General features: G+C 40.4%; 1 protein-coding gene across 2 annotated transcripts in view; it reads right to left on the minus strand.

The window, feature by feature from the left end:
- The window catches only part of mindy4 (MINDY lysine 48 deubiquitinase 4), a 33,792-nt gene continuing 14,225 nt past the window's right edge, over nucleotides 1-19,567 (minus strand). For both annotated transcript variants that reach the window (XM_030133178.1, XM_030133177.1), the window contains exons 15-18: nucleotides 11,492-11,653; nucleotides 9,989-10,169; nucleotides 364-442; nucleotides 1-269 (exon numbers count right to left, since the gene is read on the minus strand). In XM_030133178.1, coding sequence (XP_029989038.1) covers nucleotides 221-269; nucleotides 364-442; nucleotides 9,989-10,169; nucleotides 11,492-11,653 — 471 coding nt within the window. In that variant the 3' untranslated portion in view covers nucleotides 1-220. The remainder of the gene's footprint in view (nucleotides 270-363; nucleotides 443-9,988; nucleotides 10,170-11,491; nucleotides 11,654-19,567) is intronic.

Genomic DNA, 19,567 nt, shown 5'->3' on the forward strand with positions numbered 1-19,567 from the left:
TGATCATACATTATATTTAAGAGGTTACTGTATTCCATATTTACCAAACCAAAATGTAACACAAGAATGTAATGTGAATTTGTAATTTAATGAACTTTTCCAACACTGTCTTATGGAGGAGGATAAAAGAGAAGGCAGCATGAATATGGTAAAATGATGAAAACATTTGCTGGATGATTGTCGTTGCCATATTTCAAATACGATGGAACTGTGAACCCAGTTAGAGAATAGGCTCAGTGTCATTCCAGTGGACGAAGGCATCTTTCCATCTGAATGAAAAGAAAGAAAAACAAAACAGGAGTTCAAGCAAATTAGCCCTGGGTGAATGATAAGAGGCATCTGAGGAGCCAAAGGATAACGAACCTAGTGTGGATACAGTGTTCCAAGGGAGGGATGAGGTCAGGGTCATTATTTTGACAGCTCAACCCTGATCTGCCAAGAGCTGCAAAAAAGAGACATTTAGATCACACCAGCATTCTCTGAAAATGTGTGGAGAGAGTGGAAAATTCAAGGAAAATAATAAAATATAAAGAGAAATACATTAAAGAAAAGAAAATACATTAAAGGAAAGAAAAAGAAAGGATAGGTCATTAGAGAAAAGAAAAGTCTTAATGAGGGCCGTGAAATATACAGCCCGTGGGTCAAATCTGGCCAGCCAAAGGGTCTGATTTGACCCATGGGGTGAAGTTTTTAAACGCAAAAATTACACTGAAGATATTAACAGATATTAATCAAAGGTGTAAAATCATTTTAATTCAGGTTCCTCATACAGAACAATTCAGTCTCAAGTGGGTCAGACCAGTAAAATAATAACATAATAACCTATAAATAATGACAACTCCAGATTTTTTTCCCTTTGCTTTAGTGTAAAAAGCAATAATTACATAAAATATTCATTTTTACAAACTATCCTTTCACAAAAGATGTGAATAACTTGAAAAAATACGAACAACCTGAAATGTCTTAAGATGTCACAATGTCTCAATATTTTGCCTGTAATTAAATGTTTTGTGTATTTGTAGATGCACTGGGATCTGTAAGTTGTAATGAACATGTGTAAATGATAAACTAAGGAAGAATATTGTTAAAATTGTACTTTTTCCCTAAGAAATTTCACGTTGTTCAAGTAATTCAAATTTTTTAAAGTATAGTTTGTAGATGTAAATATGTTCATAATATAACTTTACTTTTTTCACTCTAAAACATACGGAAAAGCTTGGCATTATGGCACTGCGTGGTAGTAGCCTGTTGCAGCAGCTCTTCTCTTTTTCATCTTTTGCGTCTCTTGTCATCTTTTATTTTTAGGCCCGAGCCGAGTAAAGCCGGCGCAGGGCCTATTGAGTCTGCAGTGGGCGCATGGGGACGAAATTGCCAGTGACGCGGTCGCCTTTCGCCACTGTCGCCACTCTCACACATATTCACATTCACGGCACTGAGACCTTTCCAACGATGTATATGACCTGTGCACAAATCGCATATTTACACCTGCTCAGAATGAATGGGAGTCAATGGGACACGCGCACTCGGGGTTAGTCACATGGGTGTAAGTGCACGACACGTGACATCTGACCCCACAGACATGTGGGGGACCTCGAGAACTTTCAAAAAAGGGCAAATACGTGGTTGCCATAGAAACGGCTATATTGTTCTTGCTCAGATTATTATTATTTTTATTTTTAGGCCCGAGCCGAGTAAAGCCGGCGCAGGGCCTATTGAGTCTGCAGTGGGCGCATGGGGACGAAATCGCCAGTGACGCGGTCGCCTTTCGCCACTGTCGCCACTCTCACACATATTCACGTTCACGGCACTGAGACCTTTCCGACGACGTACATGACATGTGTACAAGTCGCATATTTACACCTGCTCTGAATGAATGGGAGTCAATGGGACATGCCCACTCAGGGTCAGTCACGAGGGTGTAAGTGCACGACACGTGACATCTGACCCCACAGACATGTGGGGGACCTCGAGAGCTTTCAAATACAGTCAAATACGTGGTTGCCACGGAAACGCCTATATTGTTCTTGCTCAGATTATTATTAGGCCCGAGCCGAGTAAAGCCGGCGCAGGGCCTATTGAGTCTGCAGTGGGCGCATGGGGATGAAATCGCCAGTGACGCGGTCGCCTTTCGCCACTGTCGCCACTCTCACACATATTCACGTTCACGGCACTGAGACCTTTCCGACGATGTGACATCTGACCCCACAGACATGTGGGGGACCTCGAGAGCTTTCAAATACAGTCAAATACGTGGTTGCCACGGAAACGCCTATATTGTTCTTGCTCAGATTATTATTATTTTTATTTATTTATTTATTTTTTGTCTTATTTTTCTTTCTCCTGCGCTTTGAGCTCAATTTTGACCCCCTGAACATTTACGAAAACTCACCAAATTTTGCACAAAATTCAGAAATGCGAGAAATTGAATTTACATATAGGTTTCGAAGATGTCGGTAAAGAAATGTTGCCGCAGCGCCCCCTTGAAAAGTGGAAATGCATTACGCCAATGGGAGCACGTCCAACGTAAAGTTTGTTGTAGAGCCACGAAAATCGGTACACAGATTCATCATGAGGAGACAAAAAAAAAATATTATTATGGCCACGCCCCAAAACCAACCCTTTGTCAGCCATATTGGATTGAAATTTCCAAAATGCTGAGTCAGCGTTTTCACTGACGTTGTATTTTAACTATCTCCTCCTTGGCCGTTTGGCCGAATGAGCTCAAAATCGGTGTACAGTATCTAGAGAAGTAGGGCATCAAAAGTTAGCCGAATTTTTTGGATAGGTGTCACCGTTTTTGTGTGACGACGTCGCAAACTTTGCAAAGTTTCTTTGTGAATTTACCATTACAAAAATTGCTTCAGCTCAGACATACGAACACCGATTTGGCTGAAATTTCACTCAGATGTCTATCTCCAAGGCCTACACCCATTTATTAAAAGAAATTGAAATTTTGCACTATAGCGCCCCCTACAAATGTACATTTACAAAAATGAAATCAGTTCGGACATATGAGCACCAATTTGGCTCAAATTTAACTCAGACATCTGTCTCCCAGGCCTACACCTATTTGTCAAAAGAAACTGAAATTTTGCACTACAGCGCCCCCTACAAAAATTTTTAATATTTTTTTATTAACATTTCTTCAGTTTGGACATACAAACACCGATTTGGCTCAAATTTGACTCAGACGTCTATCTTCCAGGCCTACACCCATTTATCAGAAATATTTGAAATTCGGTGCCATAGCGCCCCCTACAATTTTACCTTTACGAAAATTACTTCACGTTAGACATACGAATACCAATTTGGCTCAAATTTGAATCAGTGTTCAGTCTCCCAGGCCTACACCCATTTATCAAAAGAAATTGCCACTTCGCTCATTAGCGCCCCCTAATAATTTACCTTCACGAAAATTGCATTAATTCGGACATACGAACACTGATTTAGCTCAAATTTGACTCAGTGGTACATCTCGCAAACCTACACCCATTCAATGGTAGAAATTTATTTTTAGCTGCATAGCGCCCACTACAGATTTACTTATCCAAAACTTTCTTTAGTTCGGACATACAAACAAAGATTTGCCTCAAATTTGAATCAGTTGTCGATCTCCCAGGCCTACACCCATTCATCAGAAGACATTGAAATTTGGTGCTAGAGTGCCACCTGCTGAACGATGGACATACTTCTACTGGACGTGCCCGTGGCGAGGGCCTTTAGATGCCGCTTGCGGCTTTAATTAGGCCCGAGCCGAGTAAAGCCGGCGCAGGGCCTATTGAGTCTGCAGTGGGCGCATGGGGACGAAATCGCCAGTGACGCGGTCGCCTTTCGCCACTGTCGCCACTCTCACACATATTCACATTCACGGCACTGAGACCTTTCCGACAATGTATATGACATGTGCACAAATCGCATATTTACACCTGCTCAGAATGAATGGGAGTCAATGGGACACGCCCACTCGGGGTCAGTCACGTGTGTAAGTGCACGACAGGTGACATCTGACCCCACACACATGTGGGGGACCTCGAGAACTTTCAAAAAAGGGCAAATACGTGGTTGCCATAGAAACGGCTATATTGTTCTTGCTCAGATTATTATTATTTTTATTTTTATTATTATTATTTTTTTTGTCTTATTTTTCTTTCTCCTGCGCTTTGAGCTCAATTTTGACCCTCTGAACATTTACGAAAACTCACCAAATTTTGCCTAAAATTCAGAAGTGTGAGAAATTGAATTTACATATAGGTTTCGTAGATGTCGGTAAAGAAATGCTGCGGCAGCGCCCCCTTGAAAAGTGGAAATGCATTGCGCCAATGGGAGCGCGTCCAACATAAAGTTTGTGGTAGAGCCACGAAAATCGGTAGACAGATTCATCATGAGGAGACAAACAAAAAATATTATTATGGCCACGCCCCTCAACCAACCTTTAGTCAGCCATATTGGATTGAAATTTCCAAAATGCTGAGTCAGCGTTTTCGCTGAAGTTGTATTTTAACTATCTCCTACTAAGCCGTTTGGCCGAATGAGCTCAAAATCGGTGTACAGTATCTAGAGAAGTGGGGCATCAAAAGTTAGCCGAATTTTTTGAATCGGCATCACCGTTTTTGTGTGACAAGGTTGCAAACTTTGCGAAGTTTTTTCGAAAATTTACCATCATAAAAATTGCTTCAGCTCAGACATACGAACAGCGATTTGGCTGAAATTTGACTCAGATGTCCACCTCCCAGGCCTACATCCATTTATTAAAAGAAATTGAAATTTCGCACTATAGCGCCCCCTACAAATGTACATTTACAAAAATGACATCAGTTCGGACATACGAACACCGATTTGGCTCAAATTTGACTCAGACATCTGTCTCAAAGGCCTACACCTATTTATCAAAAGAAACTGAAATTTTGCACTACAGCGCCCCCTACAAAAATTTTAAATATTTTTTATTAAAATTGCCTCAGTCCGGACATACGAACACCAATTTGGCTCAAATTTGACTCAGACGTCTATATCCCAGGCCTACACCCATTTATCAGAAAAATTTTAAATTCGGCGCCATAGCGCCCCCTACAATGTTACCTTTACGAAAATTACTTCACGTTAGACATGCGAACACCAATTTGGCTCAAATTTGAATCAGCTGTCAATCTCCCAGGCCTACACCCATTTATCAAAAGAAATTGCCACTTTGCTCAGTAGCGCCCCCTACAAATTTACCTTCACGAAAATTGCATCAGTTCAGACATACGAACACCGATTTGGCTCAAATTTGACTCAGTGGTACATCTCACAGGCCTACACCCATTCAATGGAACAAATTGAATTTTGGCTCATAGCGCCCCCTACAGATTTATATATACAAAATTTTGTTCAGTTCGGACATACGAACACTGATTTGTCTCAAATCAATTGTCAATGTCCCAGGCCTAAACCCATTCATTACAAGACACAAAATTTGGGGCTACAGCGCCACCTGCTGAACGATGAGCATACTTCCACTGGACGTGCCCTTGGCGAGGGCCTTTAGATGCCGCTTGCGGCTTTAATTATTTTTATTTTTATATATATATATTTTTTTGTCTTATTTTTCTTTCTCCTGCGCTTTGAGCTCAATTTTGACCCCCTGAACATTTACGAAAACTCACCAAATTTTGCACAAAATTCAGAAATGCGAGAAATTGAATTTACATATAGGTTTCGAAGATGTCGGTAAAGAAATGTTGCCGCAGCGCCCCCTTGAAAAGTGGAAATGCATTACGCCAATGGGAGCACGTCCAACGTAAAGTTTGTTGTAGAGCCACGAAAATCGGTACACAGATTCATCATGAGGAGACAAAAAAAAAATATTATTATGGCCACGCCCCAAAACCAACCCTTTGTCGGCCATATTGGATTGAAATTTCCAAAATGCTGAGTCAGCGTTTTCGCTGACGTCGTATTTTAACTATCTCCTCCTTGGCCGTTTGGCCAAATGAGCTCAAAATCGGTGTACAGTATCTAGAGAAGTGGGGCATCAAAAGTTAGCCGAATTTTTTGGATAGGTGTCACCGTTTTTGTGTGACGACGTCGCAAACTTTGCAAAGTTTCTTTGTGAATTTACCATTACAAAAATTGCTTCAGCTCAGACATACAAACACCGATTTGGCTGAAATTTCACTCAGATGTCTATCTCCAAGGCCTACACCCATTTATTAAAAGAAATTGAAATTTTGCACTATAGCGCCCCCTACAAATGTACATTTACAAAAATGAAATCAGTTCGGACATACGAGCACCAATTTGGCTCAAATTTGACTCAGACATCTGTCTCCCCGGCCTACACCTATTTGTCAAAAGAAACTGAAATTTTGCACTACAGCGCCCCCTACAAAAATTTTTAATATTTTTTTATTAAAATTTCTTCAGTTCGGACATACGAACACCGATTTGGCTCAAATTTGACTCAGACGTCTATCTCCCAGGCCTACACCCATTTATCAGAAATATTTGAAATTCGGTGCCATAGCGCCCCCTACAATTTTACCTTTACGAAAATTACTTCACGTTAGACATACGAATACCAATTTGGCTCAAATTTGAATCAGTGTTCAGTCTCCCAGGCCTACACCCATTTATCAAAAGAAATTGCCACTTCGCTCATTAGCGCCCCCTAATAATTTACCTTCACGAAAATTGCATTAATTCAGACATACGAACACTGATTTAGCTCAAATTTGACTCAGTGGTACATCTCGCAAACCTACACCCATTCAATGGTAGAAATTTATTTTTAGCTGCATAGCGCCCCCTACAGATTTACTTATCCAAAACTTTCTTTAGTTCGGACATACAAACAAAGATTTGCCTCAAATTTGAATCAGTTGTCGATCTCCCAGGCCTACACCCATTCATCAGAAGACATTGAAATTTGGTGCTAGAGTGCCACCTGCTGAACGATGGACATACTTCTGCTGGACGTGCCCGTGGCGAGAGCCTTTAGATGCCGCTTGCGGCTTTAATTATTATTTTTTTTTTTTTTTAGGCCCGAGCCGAGTAAAGCCGGCGCAGGCCCGAGCCGAGTAAAGCCGGCGCAGGGCCTATTGAGACTGCAGTGGGCGCATGGGGACGAAATCGCCAGTGACGCGGTCGCCTTTCGCCACTGTCGCCACTCTCACACATATTCACATTCACGGCACTGAGACCTTTCCGACGATGTACATGACATGTGCACAAATCGCATATTTACACCTGCTCAGAATGAATGGGAGTCAATGGGACATGCCCAGTCGCGGTCAGTCATGTGGGTGTAAGTGCACGACACGTGACATCTGACCCCACAGACATGTGGGGGACCTCGAGAGCTTTCAAATACAGTCAAATACATGGTTGCCACGGTAACGCCTATATTGTTCTTGCTCAGATTATTATTAGGCCCGAGCCGAGTAAAGCCGGCACAGGGCCTATTGAGTCTGCAGTGGGCGCATGGGGACGAAATCGCCAGTGACGCGGTCGCCTTTCGCCACTGTCGCCACTCTCACACATATTCACATTCACGGCACTGAGACCTTTCCGACGATGTATATAACATGTGCACAAATCGCATATTTACACCTGCTCAGAATGAATGGGAGTCAATGGGACACGCCCACTCGGGGTCAGTCACATGTGTGTAAGTGCACGACAGGTGACATCTGACCCCACACACATGTGGGGGACCTCGAGAACTTTCAAAAAAGGGCAAATACGTGGTTGCCATAGAAACGGCTATATTGTTCTTGCTCAGATTATTAGGCCCGAGCCGAGTAAAGCCGGCGCAGGGCCTATTGAGTCTGCAGTGGGCGCATGGGGACGAAATCGCCAGTGACGCGGTCGCCTTTCGCCACTGTCGCCACTCTCACACATATTCACATTCACGGCACTGAGACCTTTCCGACGATGTATATGACACGTGCACAAATCGCATATTTACACCTGCTCAGAATGAATGGGAGTCAATGGGACACGCCCACTTGGGGTCAGTCACATGTGTGTAAGTGCACGACAGGTGACATCTGACCCCACAGACATGTGGGGGACCTCGAGAACTTTCAAAAAAAGGCAAATACGTGGTTGCCATAGAAACGGCTATATTGTTCTTGCTCAGATTATTATTATTTTTTTTTTTTCTTATTTTTCTTTCTCCTGCGCTTTGAGCTCAATTTTGACCCTCTGAACATTTACGAAAACTCACCAAATTTTGCCTAAAATTCAGAAGTGTGAGAAATTGAATTTACATATAGGTTTCGTAGATGTCGGTAAAGAAATGTTGCGGCAGCGCCCCCTTGAAAAGTGGAAATGCATTGCGCCAATGGGAGCGCGTCCAACATAAAGTTTGTGGTAGAGCCACGAAAATCGGTAGACAGATTCATCATGAGGAGACAAAAAAAAAATTATTATGGCCACGCCCCTAAACCAACCTTTAGTCAGCCATATTGGATTGAAATTTCCAAAATGCTGAGTCAGCGTTTTCGCTGAAGTTGTATTTTAACTATCTCCTACTAAGCCGTTTGGCCGAATGAGCTCAAAATCGGTGTACAGTATCTAGAGAAGTGGGGCATCAAAAGTTAGCCGAATTTTTTTATTTTTTGAATCGGCATCACCGTTTTTGTGTGACAAGGTTGCAAACTTTGCGAAGTTTTTTCGAAAATTTACCATCATAAAAATTGCTTCAGCTCAGACATACGAACAGCAATTTGGCTGAAATTTGACTCAGACGTCCATCTCCCACGCCTACACCCATTTATTAAAAGAAATTGAAATTTCGCACTATAGCGCCCCCTACAAATGTACATTTACAAAAATGACATCAGTTCGGACATACGAACACCGATTTGGCTCAAATTTGACTCAGACATCTGTCTCAAAGGCCTACACCTATTTATCAAAAGAAACTGAAATTTTGCACTACAGCGCCCCCTACAAAAATTTTTAATATTTTTTATTAAAATTGCTTCAGTTCGGACATACGAACACCAATTTGGCTCAAATTTGACTCAGACGTCCATCTCCCAGGCCTACATCCATTTATTAAAAGAAACTGAAATTTCGCACTATAGCGCCCCCTACAAATGTACATTTCCAAAAATGACATCAGTTCGGACATACGAACACCGATTTGGCTCAAATTTGACTCAGACATCTGTCTCAAAGGCCTACACCTATTTATCAAAAGAAACTGAAATTTTGCACTACAGCGCCCCCTACAATGTTACCTTTACGAAAATTACTTCACGTTAGACATGCGAACACCAATTTGGCTCAAATTTGAATCAGTTGTCAATCTCCCAGGCCTACACCCATTTATCAAAAGAAATTGCCACTTCGCTCAGTAGCGCCCCCTACAAATTTACCTTCACGAAAATTGCATCAGTTCAGACATACGAACACCGATTTGGCTCAAATTTGACTCAGTGGTACATCTCACAGGCCTACACCCATTCAATGGAACAAATTGAATTTTGGCTCATAGCGCCCCCTACAGATTTATATATACAAAATTTTGTTCAGTTCGGACATACGAACACTGATTTGTCTCAAATCAATTGTCAATGTCCCAGGCCTAAACCCATTCATTAGAAGACACAAAATTTGGGGCTAGAGCGCCACCTGCTGAACGATGAGCATACTTCCACTGGACGTGCCCTTGGCGAGGGCCTTTAGATGCCGCTTGCGGCTTTAATTAAGTTTTCTTTCTTTACGTTTATATTTTTTATGTTTTATGTTTTTATGGCTTATTTGACATCAAATTGGGCTACATTTCGCCCCTGAACTACAATGAGTTTGATGTTCTGGCTCTAAGTGGTGGTGGTGAAGAGCTATACATATCATATCCTATGGACAGTATCCAACACAGTGGTCATTCTTTGCAGAAAGGGATTTTGGGAAACACAAAAAGGATCAAATAAGACAGCACATTTACCATTCAAACAGATAACTGCAGTCTAAAATGATTGAGTGATGCGCTACATACACACGGTGAGGCGGATCTCCTCCTGCTGATTGGCCAGTCCATCATAATAATAGAGGTCAAACTCCAGACCTTTGTCCTGATTGGTCAACAGCTCCCTCTGCAGGCCAAACAGCACACTGAAGTGACTCTCACTGCACACCACCCAGATGGGCCAACAGGGTGTCTTCAGGTACGTCCCTACCTTATGGACAGAAAGTCAAACCCAGGACAGGAGCCTCAGCTGTTACATGGCTTCAGTTTATCCACTCCTACTTCAGTTTTCATTGTAATTATGCTCGGCTTTTGTAATCCTCCCTCTAACTGTGGAAAAATATCAAGACTGTGACATGTGAGGGTCAAAAAAGAGTTAGTGAGATGAGCACCTCCAAAATCTTTTAGCTGGTCTAGTTCTACATGTTTGTGAAAATGTTCAATGTCTGCTTGTTATAAAATGTCAGAATAAATGTGTGTGAAAATATCAAATAGTGTATGTGCAAAAGAATGAGCAGCTCAACATGTGATGAAGTTCACCTGAAAAGACAGGATTATGCACATGAATAATAAATAAATAGTCAATATTACTCTAGTAGAAGTGAGAATCTCACCTTTTCTGAGCACATTTAACAATTTGGTACCATATTTTTACAGCTATACCACACTCACTTTTTGCCATCATACATTAAAAATTCTCTAAAAACTGATAATAGCCAAGAATGTGATACTACACCCTCAGAAGATGAATGTCCCAAAGTCATACTATTTATCTGTTAAGCTTTCACTTTATATTTTGCAGCAGGTATTGTATTTTGACCAGCTGTGGTCCTGTTTGTACATGGATATTATTAACTTGTCATTGAAAACACAGACACATTTGTGACTTTATTCTGTGTTCCTATTTAGATCCTGCAAATAAAAGGATGAACAAAAACATAAAATAATAGTATCATATCATTGAGCCCTAAAAGGTTTATACAGTATATTACTAATTTTCTTCATACAATCTCTAATCTGCATAAGTTCAAGGTTCCTTTCAGGGTTAGTGGTATTTGGTTCAAGATTTCCCTAAGCTGATTTTTTATTATTCAACTCCAAAACCCCTTTAACACTTGATAATTAGATTAATTTATCTGAATACTTACTGTTCAGGTGCAGAGGTGTGGTAATATTTTCTGTCAAGTGTATGATATAACTGCTGATGAAATGTTGTCTTTGGTATCGTGTTACTGTCCCACCCCATGAAAAACAGAGTTTTTCTCATTTTCCTTATTTGCTCTTGCCTCATGTGTGCTACTTTAAAGTAAACATTTTCAGGCGGTGGATGTGTTGTTAACAATCACATAAATCCCATAATGGTTCGAAGAACATTCTTTGCCATCATTGTGGTCACATGTGCAGTGCTAATAGCTCAGCAGCTGTGTCCTTAACTACAGTGGAGATGTTGTGTGCTTGGATGAGTCCAACTGGGATGTGAACCATTAGTAGCTGAGGACGCCCAGATTCCAACCAACCACCAACTCAGCTCACCTTGACGATGTTATAATGTTCGAACAGAGATAGGAGGCCGACGTCACAGCGCCCTTTCATTCCTTTTAACAGAGTCATGTTGCCGTTGCCTGAGTCCAACTCCATGTCATTGTCAAAGACGTTAGAAACTGCCTGGCCACAGAGCAAGAGGTTGACCAGCTCCTGGAAAACACAAACATGGTTTTTTAGATTATGGCAACATCATCTACAGGTCTGCATCAAAACCCCTCCTTCATAAACTGGATGTTATTTCCCACGCTGTCATCCACTCTGTGACTGCAGCTCCATTCAACACAGACTCCAAAGATCAGACCACAATTGGGATTAGAAAGCTTTTAAATATTCTGTTCTCACTACCTGGAACAATTCACAGAAGGAGATAAAACTGCAGGAGCTGGTCTCTTTAAAAACATTCAAAGTCATTCTAAATGAATGGGAAAAGGATAAATCTGGATGTAGATGTTTTTCTAACAGATTGCATCAGATTCTGCTTTGAGATGCTTTTAAGGAACATTGTTATACTTTTAGTACCTTTTAAATTATTGATGGTGTTTTATATGTACGTTCTTCGTTTAGTGAGTTATGTATGGTTTTAGAACTGACTTTTGTTGTGTTTTATGTATATTTTTAGTGAATGTATTGCTGTGATTTCTATTTTGTGTCACTTCTGCTGTTGCTGTCTTGGCCACAACACTCTGGAAAAAGAGATTTTTAATCTCAATGAGCTTTTTTCTTGGTTAAATAAAGGTAAAATAACATTTTTTGAAAAACCCTCACAGGCAAATCCACTGGTTCCTTTTCATCTACAAAACTCTAATTGGGAAAACCCCATCCTATCTACAGTCACTGCTTAATATTCACAATACAAGTCTGGCCTGTGGTGTGAGTGCATACACTGGAGAAGAGGTCAGGAATTATACCCTTGTCCACCAAAAAGAACCTGGTGCTAGTTTGGTGCCAGTGCTAGAGCCAGTGCTTAACTGGTTTCAACCTGGTGCCTCCAAAGAAACGGTTTGCTTTTCCATAGGCCAAGAGCCAAGCAGAGCCGTGTCATTACGTCAGTGTATAACGTGATCACGTGACTGGGTCTGGCGCGGGAGACGCTCGCCCAGAAAGAAAACGCTGCTCTTGTGTTTACAGCCTATATTGCCATCCACAGGCGAAAAACACAAATATTCACTGTGTGGCATGTGTCATAAAAATAAATATGTGGGTTTCTAAATGACATACGTAGAAACCTAATGCATGGATATTCTGTAGAGAGATAATTATCATGATCACGTTTTACGATGATGTAATGACGCAGCTCTGACTCGGCTCCGCTTGGCTCTTGGCCTATGGAAAAGCAGACTGGTTCTTCGGAAACACCAGGATGGAAACAGTTTAGCATTGGCTTTAGCACTGGCACCGAACTAGCACCAGGTTCTTTTTGGTAGAAAAGGGGTGTTAGTCTGTGGTCCAGTAGTTTCATCAACCTCCTCAAACCTCCTTCAGCTGTTCCTCAGTTGAGCTTTCTGCCTTAAAGCTGAGTTCATTCATTCCACTCACCTCTTTCATAAATTCAATATAACCACTAGAACAAGATCATCGCACTTGCTTTTCATCAGTGTTGTTTCTTTATTCATGCCACCATATAAACTGTACCTGTTACTTCCTTTTAGCATTGGTACAATATGAAAAACTGTATTATCTGTCTTTATAGTCATACAGTTAATATCTACTCTTCTGAAAAATATATCATTGTAAATACTGTAAATAATACTCTCTTTTAGCACTATTAGGGCTCATTATGTGACTTTGTAACTTGTTTCTTTGTTTTTCTGTGTCTTTTCTCACTGTTCTGCTGCCTCTCCATGTTGTCAATGTAAATGAGACCTGGTTCTGAACTGACCTACCTGGTTCAATAAATAAAAACATGAATAACATCATAGGAATATACAGTAGTTTAGCATGCAGTAATACTGTCGTTTGTTATGCATACTGAGATCCAGGGTCCTGTATCACAAATCAAGATTACGAGATTACTGAGATAAATTGTGGTTCCAGGCTGACTTTTCAGGACGATAGAGGTGGTAGATTACCACATACTAGAGTAAATCTGCTCCAAAACAGGTATAAAAAAAAACAGAATCATGCAGCAACAGATCTACTTTTCTGCCTATTTGGACTGAAAATGAAAATGTTCCAAATTCATCTTTTTTCTCAAATATGCTTGTCTACACTCTTCACTACTGGCCAAGAATATATACTGATAAAAAGTGAAGGTAACAGTTCCATGTCAACATCAGCAGAAGTCCACCTCCACTATGCAGGACTGAAAGCACTTTCACCTCTTTGTTTCTATACTCTTTGAGGCTATGTTTGAAATAGACCAAACCAGATAACAGACCCCTGGATCAACCTCAGTGCAAGGATTAAAACAAAGAAAGAAGTGAAAAATGCCATAGACACTGTCTAAAGTTTTTGGTTTCCTTTTGAATAGCAAAATGTGATGTTAAAACAGAGACAGATTAAAGCCCCAAGGCCTTGAACATGTTGACTTAATGAATACTGTTTGACTGTAAGTCTACCTACCACTTGGAATTCTGTTCTGTTTCTAAATTTGTTCTTTACTCTTGTGGCCGCAGTTGGAAAAATAAGACTACAATTGTCTTGAACACACAAATACACATACATTTAGTTTGACAGCACGTTTGGCCATAATTCTAGTCAGATGCACTCATGTCTCCACCCTTAAAGACCCAGAAATACTTTTATGTTGACTTCCAAATGTTTTTTTTCCTGAATCTATTCTTTTTTAAGTGATTTATCACCATTTATCATAATATTACCCTCTGCATTTTACATTTTTCAGTGTAAATCAGGTGTTTTCTCATGTTTAATTTACTGATGTGTAGATGTTCATAAAAGCTCAGATTAAATTCAATTATTTTAACTAAACAAAAAAAACTGAAGAAAGTGACTTTTAAAGCTAAATACACCATTAAGTGAACATAAAAACAAGTGTCCACTGTCATTGATCCAACTCCATGGGTGTTACTGGTGATTCAAAGATGGCAGTGTTTCCACGTTCACTTCGGAGCCTCTGAACATCCAAGTGGGTCATATCTGATGACCATGTAAGGATGACAAACTGCATTTTACACCAATTATTTACATGTATTGATAGGATTAGTGGATCAACAGGTATTAAACAGTTTACATCAGTAGATACTTTTGGTCTCTGCTGGTTCTTTGGATCTTTATGATGGGATACTGGTGATTTTAACACATATTTACAGTGAACAGTTTGTTGTCTGTTTCCTTGCTGTAATTTGATTGCAGCAGCTGTATTGCATCTAGGTTGTTTTATCTTTCCTCATTTCCTCATATCTGTTTATATGATAGTTTCCTCCCCTTGTGAGTAATATGCAGATATACATCGATCCAGGTGTGTGTTTGGTTTTACTGGTGCAAACTCTGCCCCTTTAATGCGAACATGCTCATAACTTGTAACTAGATAAAGTGGAGCCCTGCGATGAACTGGCGACTTGTCCAGGGTGTACACCGCCTTCGCCCCTATGTAGCTGGGATAGGCTCCAAGCGACCCCCGTGACCCTAGTGAGGATAAACCGGGTTCAGAAAATGAATGAATGAATGAATAGATAAAGTGGGTTAATGGCACCACTAAACGTGACATCCCATTGTTAGGCATTTGGAAGCACTGAAAGCCAGAATAAGGGTTATTACTGATTGTACAGCATCAGGATTATCAATCTCATTCCTTCCTCTGTCTGTGTGTTATTACTCTGAAAGTCCCCCCAGTTTGTGAAGGAACAACTTCTGAGCTGCAACTACACAGTGAACAATGTAAATTCGGATGAAGACATCCACAAAGTCTCTTTACACTTGAAAACATTTATTATAAAAGCAACTGATGAGATTTGTTAATCAGATTTATTCTATGTACTCAGTGGTTATCAAAGTTTTTAATCACATTGTGGGATCATGTGCAATCCGATCATTGATCCATTTTTCTTCAACAACAGATCAATTAGTGCAAACATTAATCTCAACCTTTGGACTGAATATGTGGCACCACAACTGGATGAGCTTCAACTAGCCATCACTTTCCAGGTAGATGGGGCACCACCACATTGGGGACTGCATGTTGGTGGATTCTTACATCAAATATTTGCACACCAGTGGATTGGAAGGGATGGCCCAATTCCTTGGACACCTCGTTTACCAGATATCACTGCCCTGAATTTCTTTCTATGGGATATGTTAAAGATATAATGTAATAATAATAATAATAATAATAATAATAATGATAATAATAATAATAATAATAATAATCTTTATTTATATAGCACTTTTCATACATTAAAAACTGTAGCACAAAGTGCTTTACATATCAGTTTAAAAATCAGTACCACTCCCCCACACCCACCCACTCACCCGCACACACACATACACACACACACACACACACATATATATGCAAACCCACAAGCTCACACATACTTAAGAAGACTGGCTGAGCATGGGTAGACCAGAACAAAAATGTAAAAGTAAAAGTAAAAGTAAAAGTAAAAGTAAAAGTAAAAGAGGAGGCGCTGTCTCAGGGAGCCATCCGCACCAGGAGGCAGCCGCCGACCCTGGCAACCAGGCACCAGCAACACAGCCCCGCATCCCAACCAGTGGGAGAGGGCCAACTGGGGCCCCATACCCACCAGAAAGGAGCGGACCTCAGTGAGAGAAGGTACCACAGCCCCCGGAGTCCACAGCCGCCCCCCGGCATGGAGGGCTCCCTCTGATGAAACACCAGAGAATAAGAAACATTAAAAAGATATAAAAGAATTGATTAAAAGAAGCTAAATTTAAGACATATATGAAAATAATAAAAATATTAAACATTAAAATGATAAAACAGAAGCACTGGTTAAAAGAATCTTAAGATATATATATTAAATATAACTATAAAATCTTTGAGTAGATAAAACAGAAGCATCAGTTAAAAGCCAAATTAAAAAGGTGGGTCTTGAGCCTCGTTTTAAAAATTTCTACATTCTCTGCGGCCCTGAGGTTCCCTGGCACGCTGTTCCAGAGGCGAGGAGCATAATGCTGAAAAGCTGCCTCGCCATGGGTTTTTGTGTTGGCTTTTGGAACTGTTAAAGACCAGTGCCAGAGGACCTCAGGGTCTGCGAGGGTTCATAGGGTAAAAGCAAGTCTAAAAGATAAGAAGGCGCAAGACCATTAAGACATTTAAAGACTATTAAAAGGACCTTAAAATCAATCCTGAAACACATGGGGAGCCAATGCACTGATTTTAAAACCGGTGTAATGTGAGCCCGCCTTCTGGTCTTCGTCAGCACTCGAGCGGCTGAATTTTGAAGAAGTTGCAGTTGTGAGATTCTATCTTTGGAAAGACCAGAAAGCAGGGCATTACAGTAGTCAATCCTACTGGAAATAAAAGCATGCATCAGCATCTCCGTGTTGGCTCGAGAGAGAACTGGACGGACTCTGGCTATGTTCTTAAGATGGTAAAAACCTGTTTTTACAATAGATTTAATGTGTGGGATGAAAGTGAGCTTAGAGTCAAAGATAACGCCCAGGTTTTTTACTTGTACAGATGGGTTGAGAGTATGCTTGTAATTTTGGTAAGTATTTCTCTCTCGTAGCCTCAGGACCGATAACTAAAACTTCAGTTTTGCCCTGGTTGAGCTGTAAGAAGTTTTCTGCCATCCAGGTTTTAATATTTAAAATACAGTTAAAAAGGGCATCAACTGGCCGAGTGTCTTCAGGAGACATGGCAATATACAGCTGTGTATCATCAGCATAGCTGTGAAAGTTGATGACATGTCTCCTGATGATATCCCCAAGTGGGAGCATATATAAATTAAAAAGTATGGGGCCTAAGATTGATCCTTGGGGCACACCACATCTAATTTCATGGATCGCTGAAGAGCATGTATCCATACTTACCAAAAATTTCCTGTCTGTGAGATAGGATTGAAACCAGTTAAAAACAGTACCAGAGAGGCCCACCAGGTGTCTCAGTCTATTTAAAAGAATTGGGTGATCTACTGTGTCAAAAGCAGCGCTCAGATCCAGTAGCACCAGGACTGAGATCTTGTGTGAGTCCAAGTTGCACCTGAGATCATTGACTATCTTTAAAAGAGCTGTCTCTGTACTGTGATTAATCCTAAAACCAGACTGATATTTTTCTAAAATGGTATTTTTATTTAAAAAGTCATTCAATTGATTGAAAACAACTTTCTCTATAATTTTGCTTAAAAAAGGTAAGTTGGATATGGATCTGTAGTTATTAAAATTGTCAGGGTCCAGGTTGCTCTTCTTCAGAAGGGGCCTCACCACTGCCATTTTAAAGGCAGTGGGAAAGGTGCCTGTCTGAAGAGAGCAATTAACAATGTTTCAAAGCTCGCTTTCAAAGGATCCATAAAATAACTTAAAAAGCAATGTGGGAATTGGGTCTAAAAGGCAGTTGGTTGGGTTTACTTGGGAGAAAACTCTACCAAGTGTCTGAGCATCAATCAGGGCAAAACTGTCCAGTGTTTCATCAGGTAAAAGTAGACTATCAGTCTTATTAAAAATAGTTTCCTGGACAGGTAAAATACTAGATCTGATAAAAATCAATTTAGCTCCTGAAGTGGTCTGCAAAGCTATCACACAAGTAGTCAGTGGTGACAGAGTGTCTGGCGATATCTGGATTAATTAAATGATCAATGGTGGAGGAAAGGAGTTTGGGACTATTTTTGTGTGAGGAAATTATATTCACAAAGTAAGTGTTTCTGGCTTGTCTGACTGCCTTGTTGTAAATCTGAAGTTGTTCCAAGAATAACTGATGGTTTATTGTTATTTTGTTCTTCCTCCATTTTCTTTCCGCCATCCTGCATTTTCTTTTCAACGTTTGTGTTTCCTCATTTCTCCATGGAGGTGCAGGCTTTGTTTTCACCTTTTTTGTAACCAGTGGAGCTACAGAATTGAGGCTTGACTTAAGTTTGTTATTAAAATTTTCAACAATAAAATCACAGGATGCAGATAAAGGAACTGGAGGGTATTTTTGTAAAACTTCAATAAAATTTGCAGCCACTTCAGGAGTCAGACAGCACCTCCTCACAGTCCTCACCGATGTCTCCCTTATGTTAAAACCGGTGATGCTAAAAAAACACACAGTAGTGGTCAGATACAGCCAAATCAACAACAGAGGACACACTCGTGGACAGGCCATGGCTAATGACAAGGTCCAGAGTGTGTCCCCTGTTGTGAGTCGGCTGCATGACATGTTGGGTAAAGTCCATGGAATTCAGTAAGTTCATAAAATCTTTAGACAACTTATCGGACTCATTATCAATGTGCAAATTAAAATCACCGGAAATTAAAATCATATTGTAAGAGGTATGGATTATTGATAAAAACTAGATAGGGGACATCAACAACCTGAAGCCAAAGATCACTGATGTCACTGACACCATTGATGAGGCTATCATACAGATAACATGGAAACAAATCCAGGACCGTTTGGATGTGCTTCATATGTGCAACTAATGGTCCCATATAGAGGTGAATTAAATGAGGGAAAAAACTTTAATATCTACTTTTCATTTTCTAATCATTTCCACAGGTTTGTGTATTCATTTGCTTTTGTAATAAATCTGTTAAACTGTAATGAGACTTTATGGATACAATGTATATCTTTGTATGTGCTGTTTCCACAATGCACTTCCTCATTTGCACATGTTCCACCAAAACATTTTCTCCACTACCACCTAAGGACCAGACAAACAACCCAGAGACCTTCTACCCGTAGTTGGAGGGTCAGAGTCAGTGCTGTAGACCGGTCTGGACATGTAAGATTTAAAACAGACAACACAAAGAGATCCACTAGACCCATAACGCAGGTTCCAGCTCTTATTGTACTATTAAAAACAAAATCTCTCGTCCCTACCCCTATTTTGGCTGACATGCACTGACTTTTAGCTGTTTTTTTAACTATGGAAAGAAATAAACAGAATGTTTATGCTTTAATGCTTATTTATTCTTCTGACTGCAGATGTGATGATAATGTCAAAC

Source organism: Sphaeramia orbicularis, chromosome 4 (assembly GCF_902148855.1).
Source record: "Sphaeramia orbicularis chromosome 4, fSphaOr1.1, whole genome shotgun sequence".
Classification (NCBI taxonomy): domain Eukaryota; kingdom Metazoa; phylum Chordata; class Actinopteri; order Kurtiformes; family Apogonidae; genus Sphaeramia; species Sphaeramia orbicularis.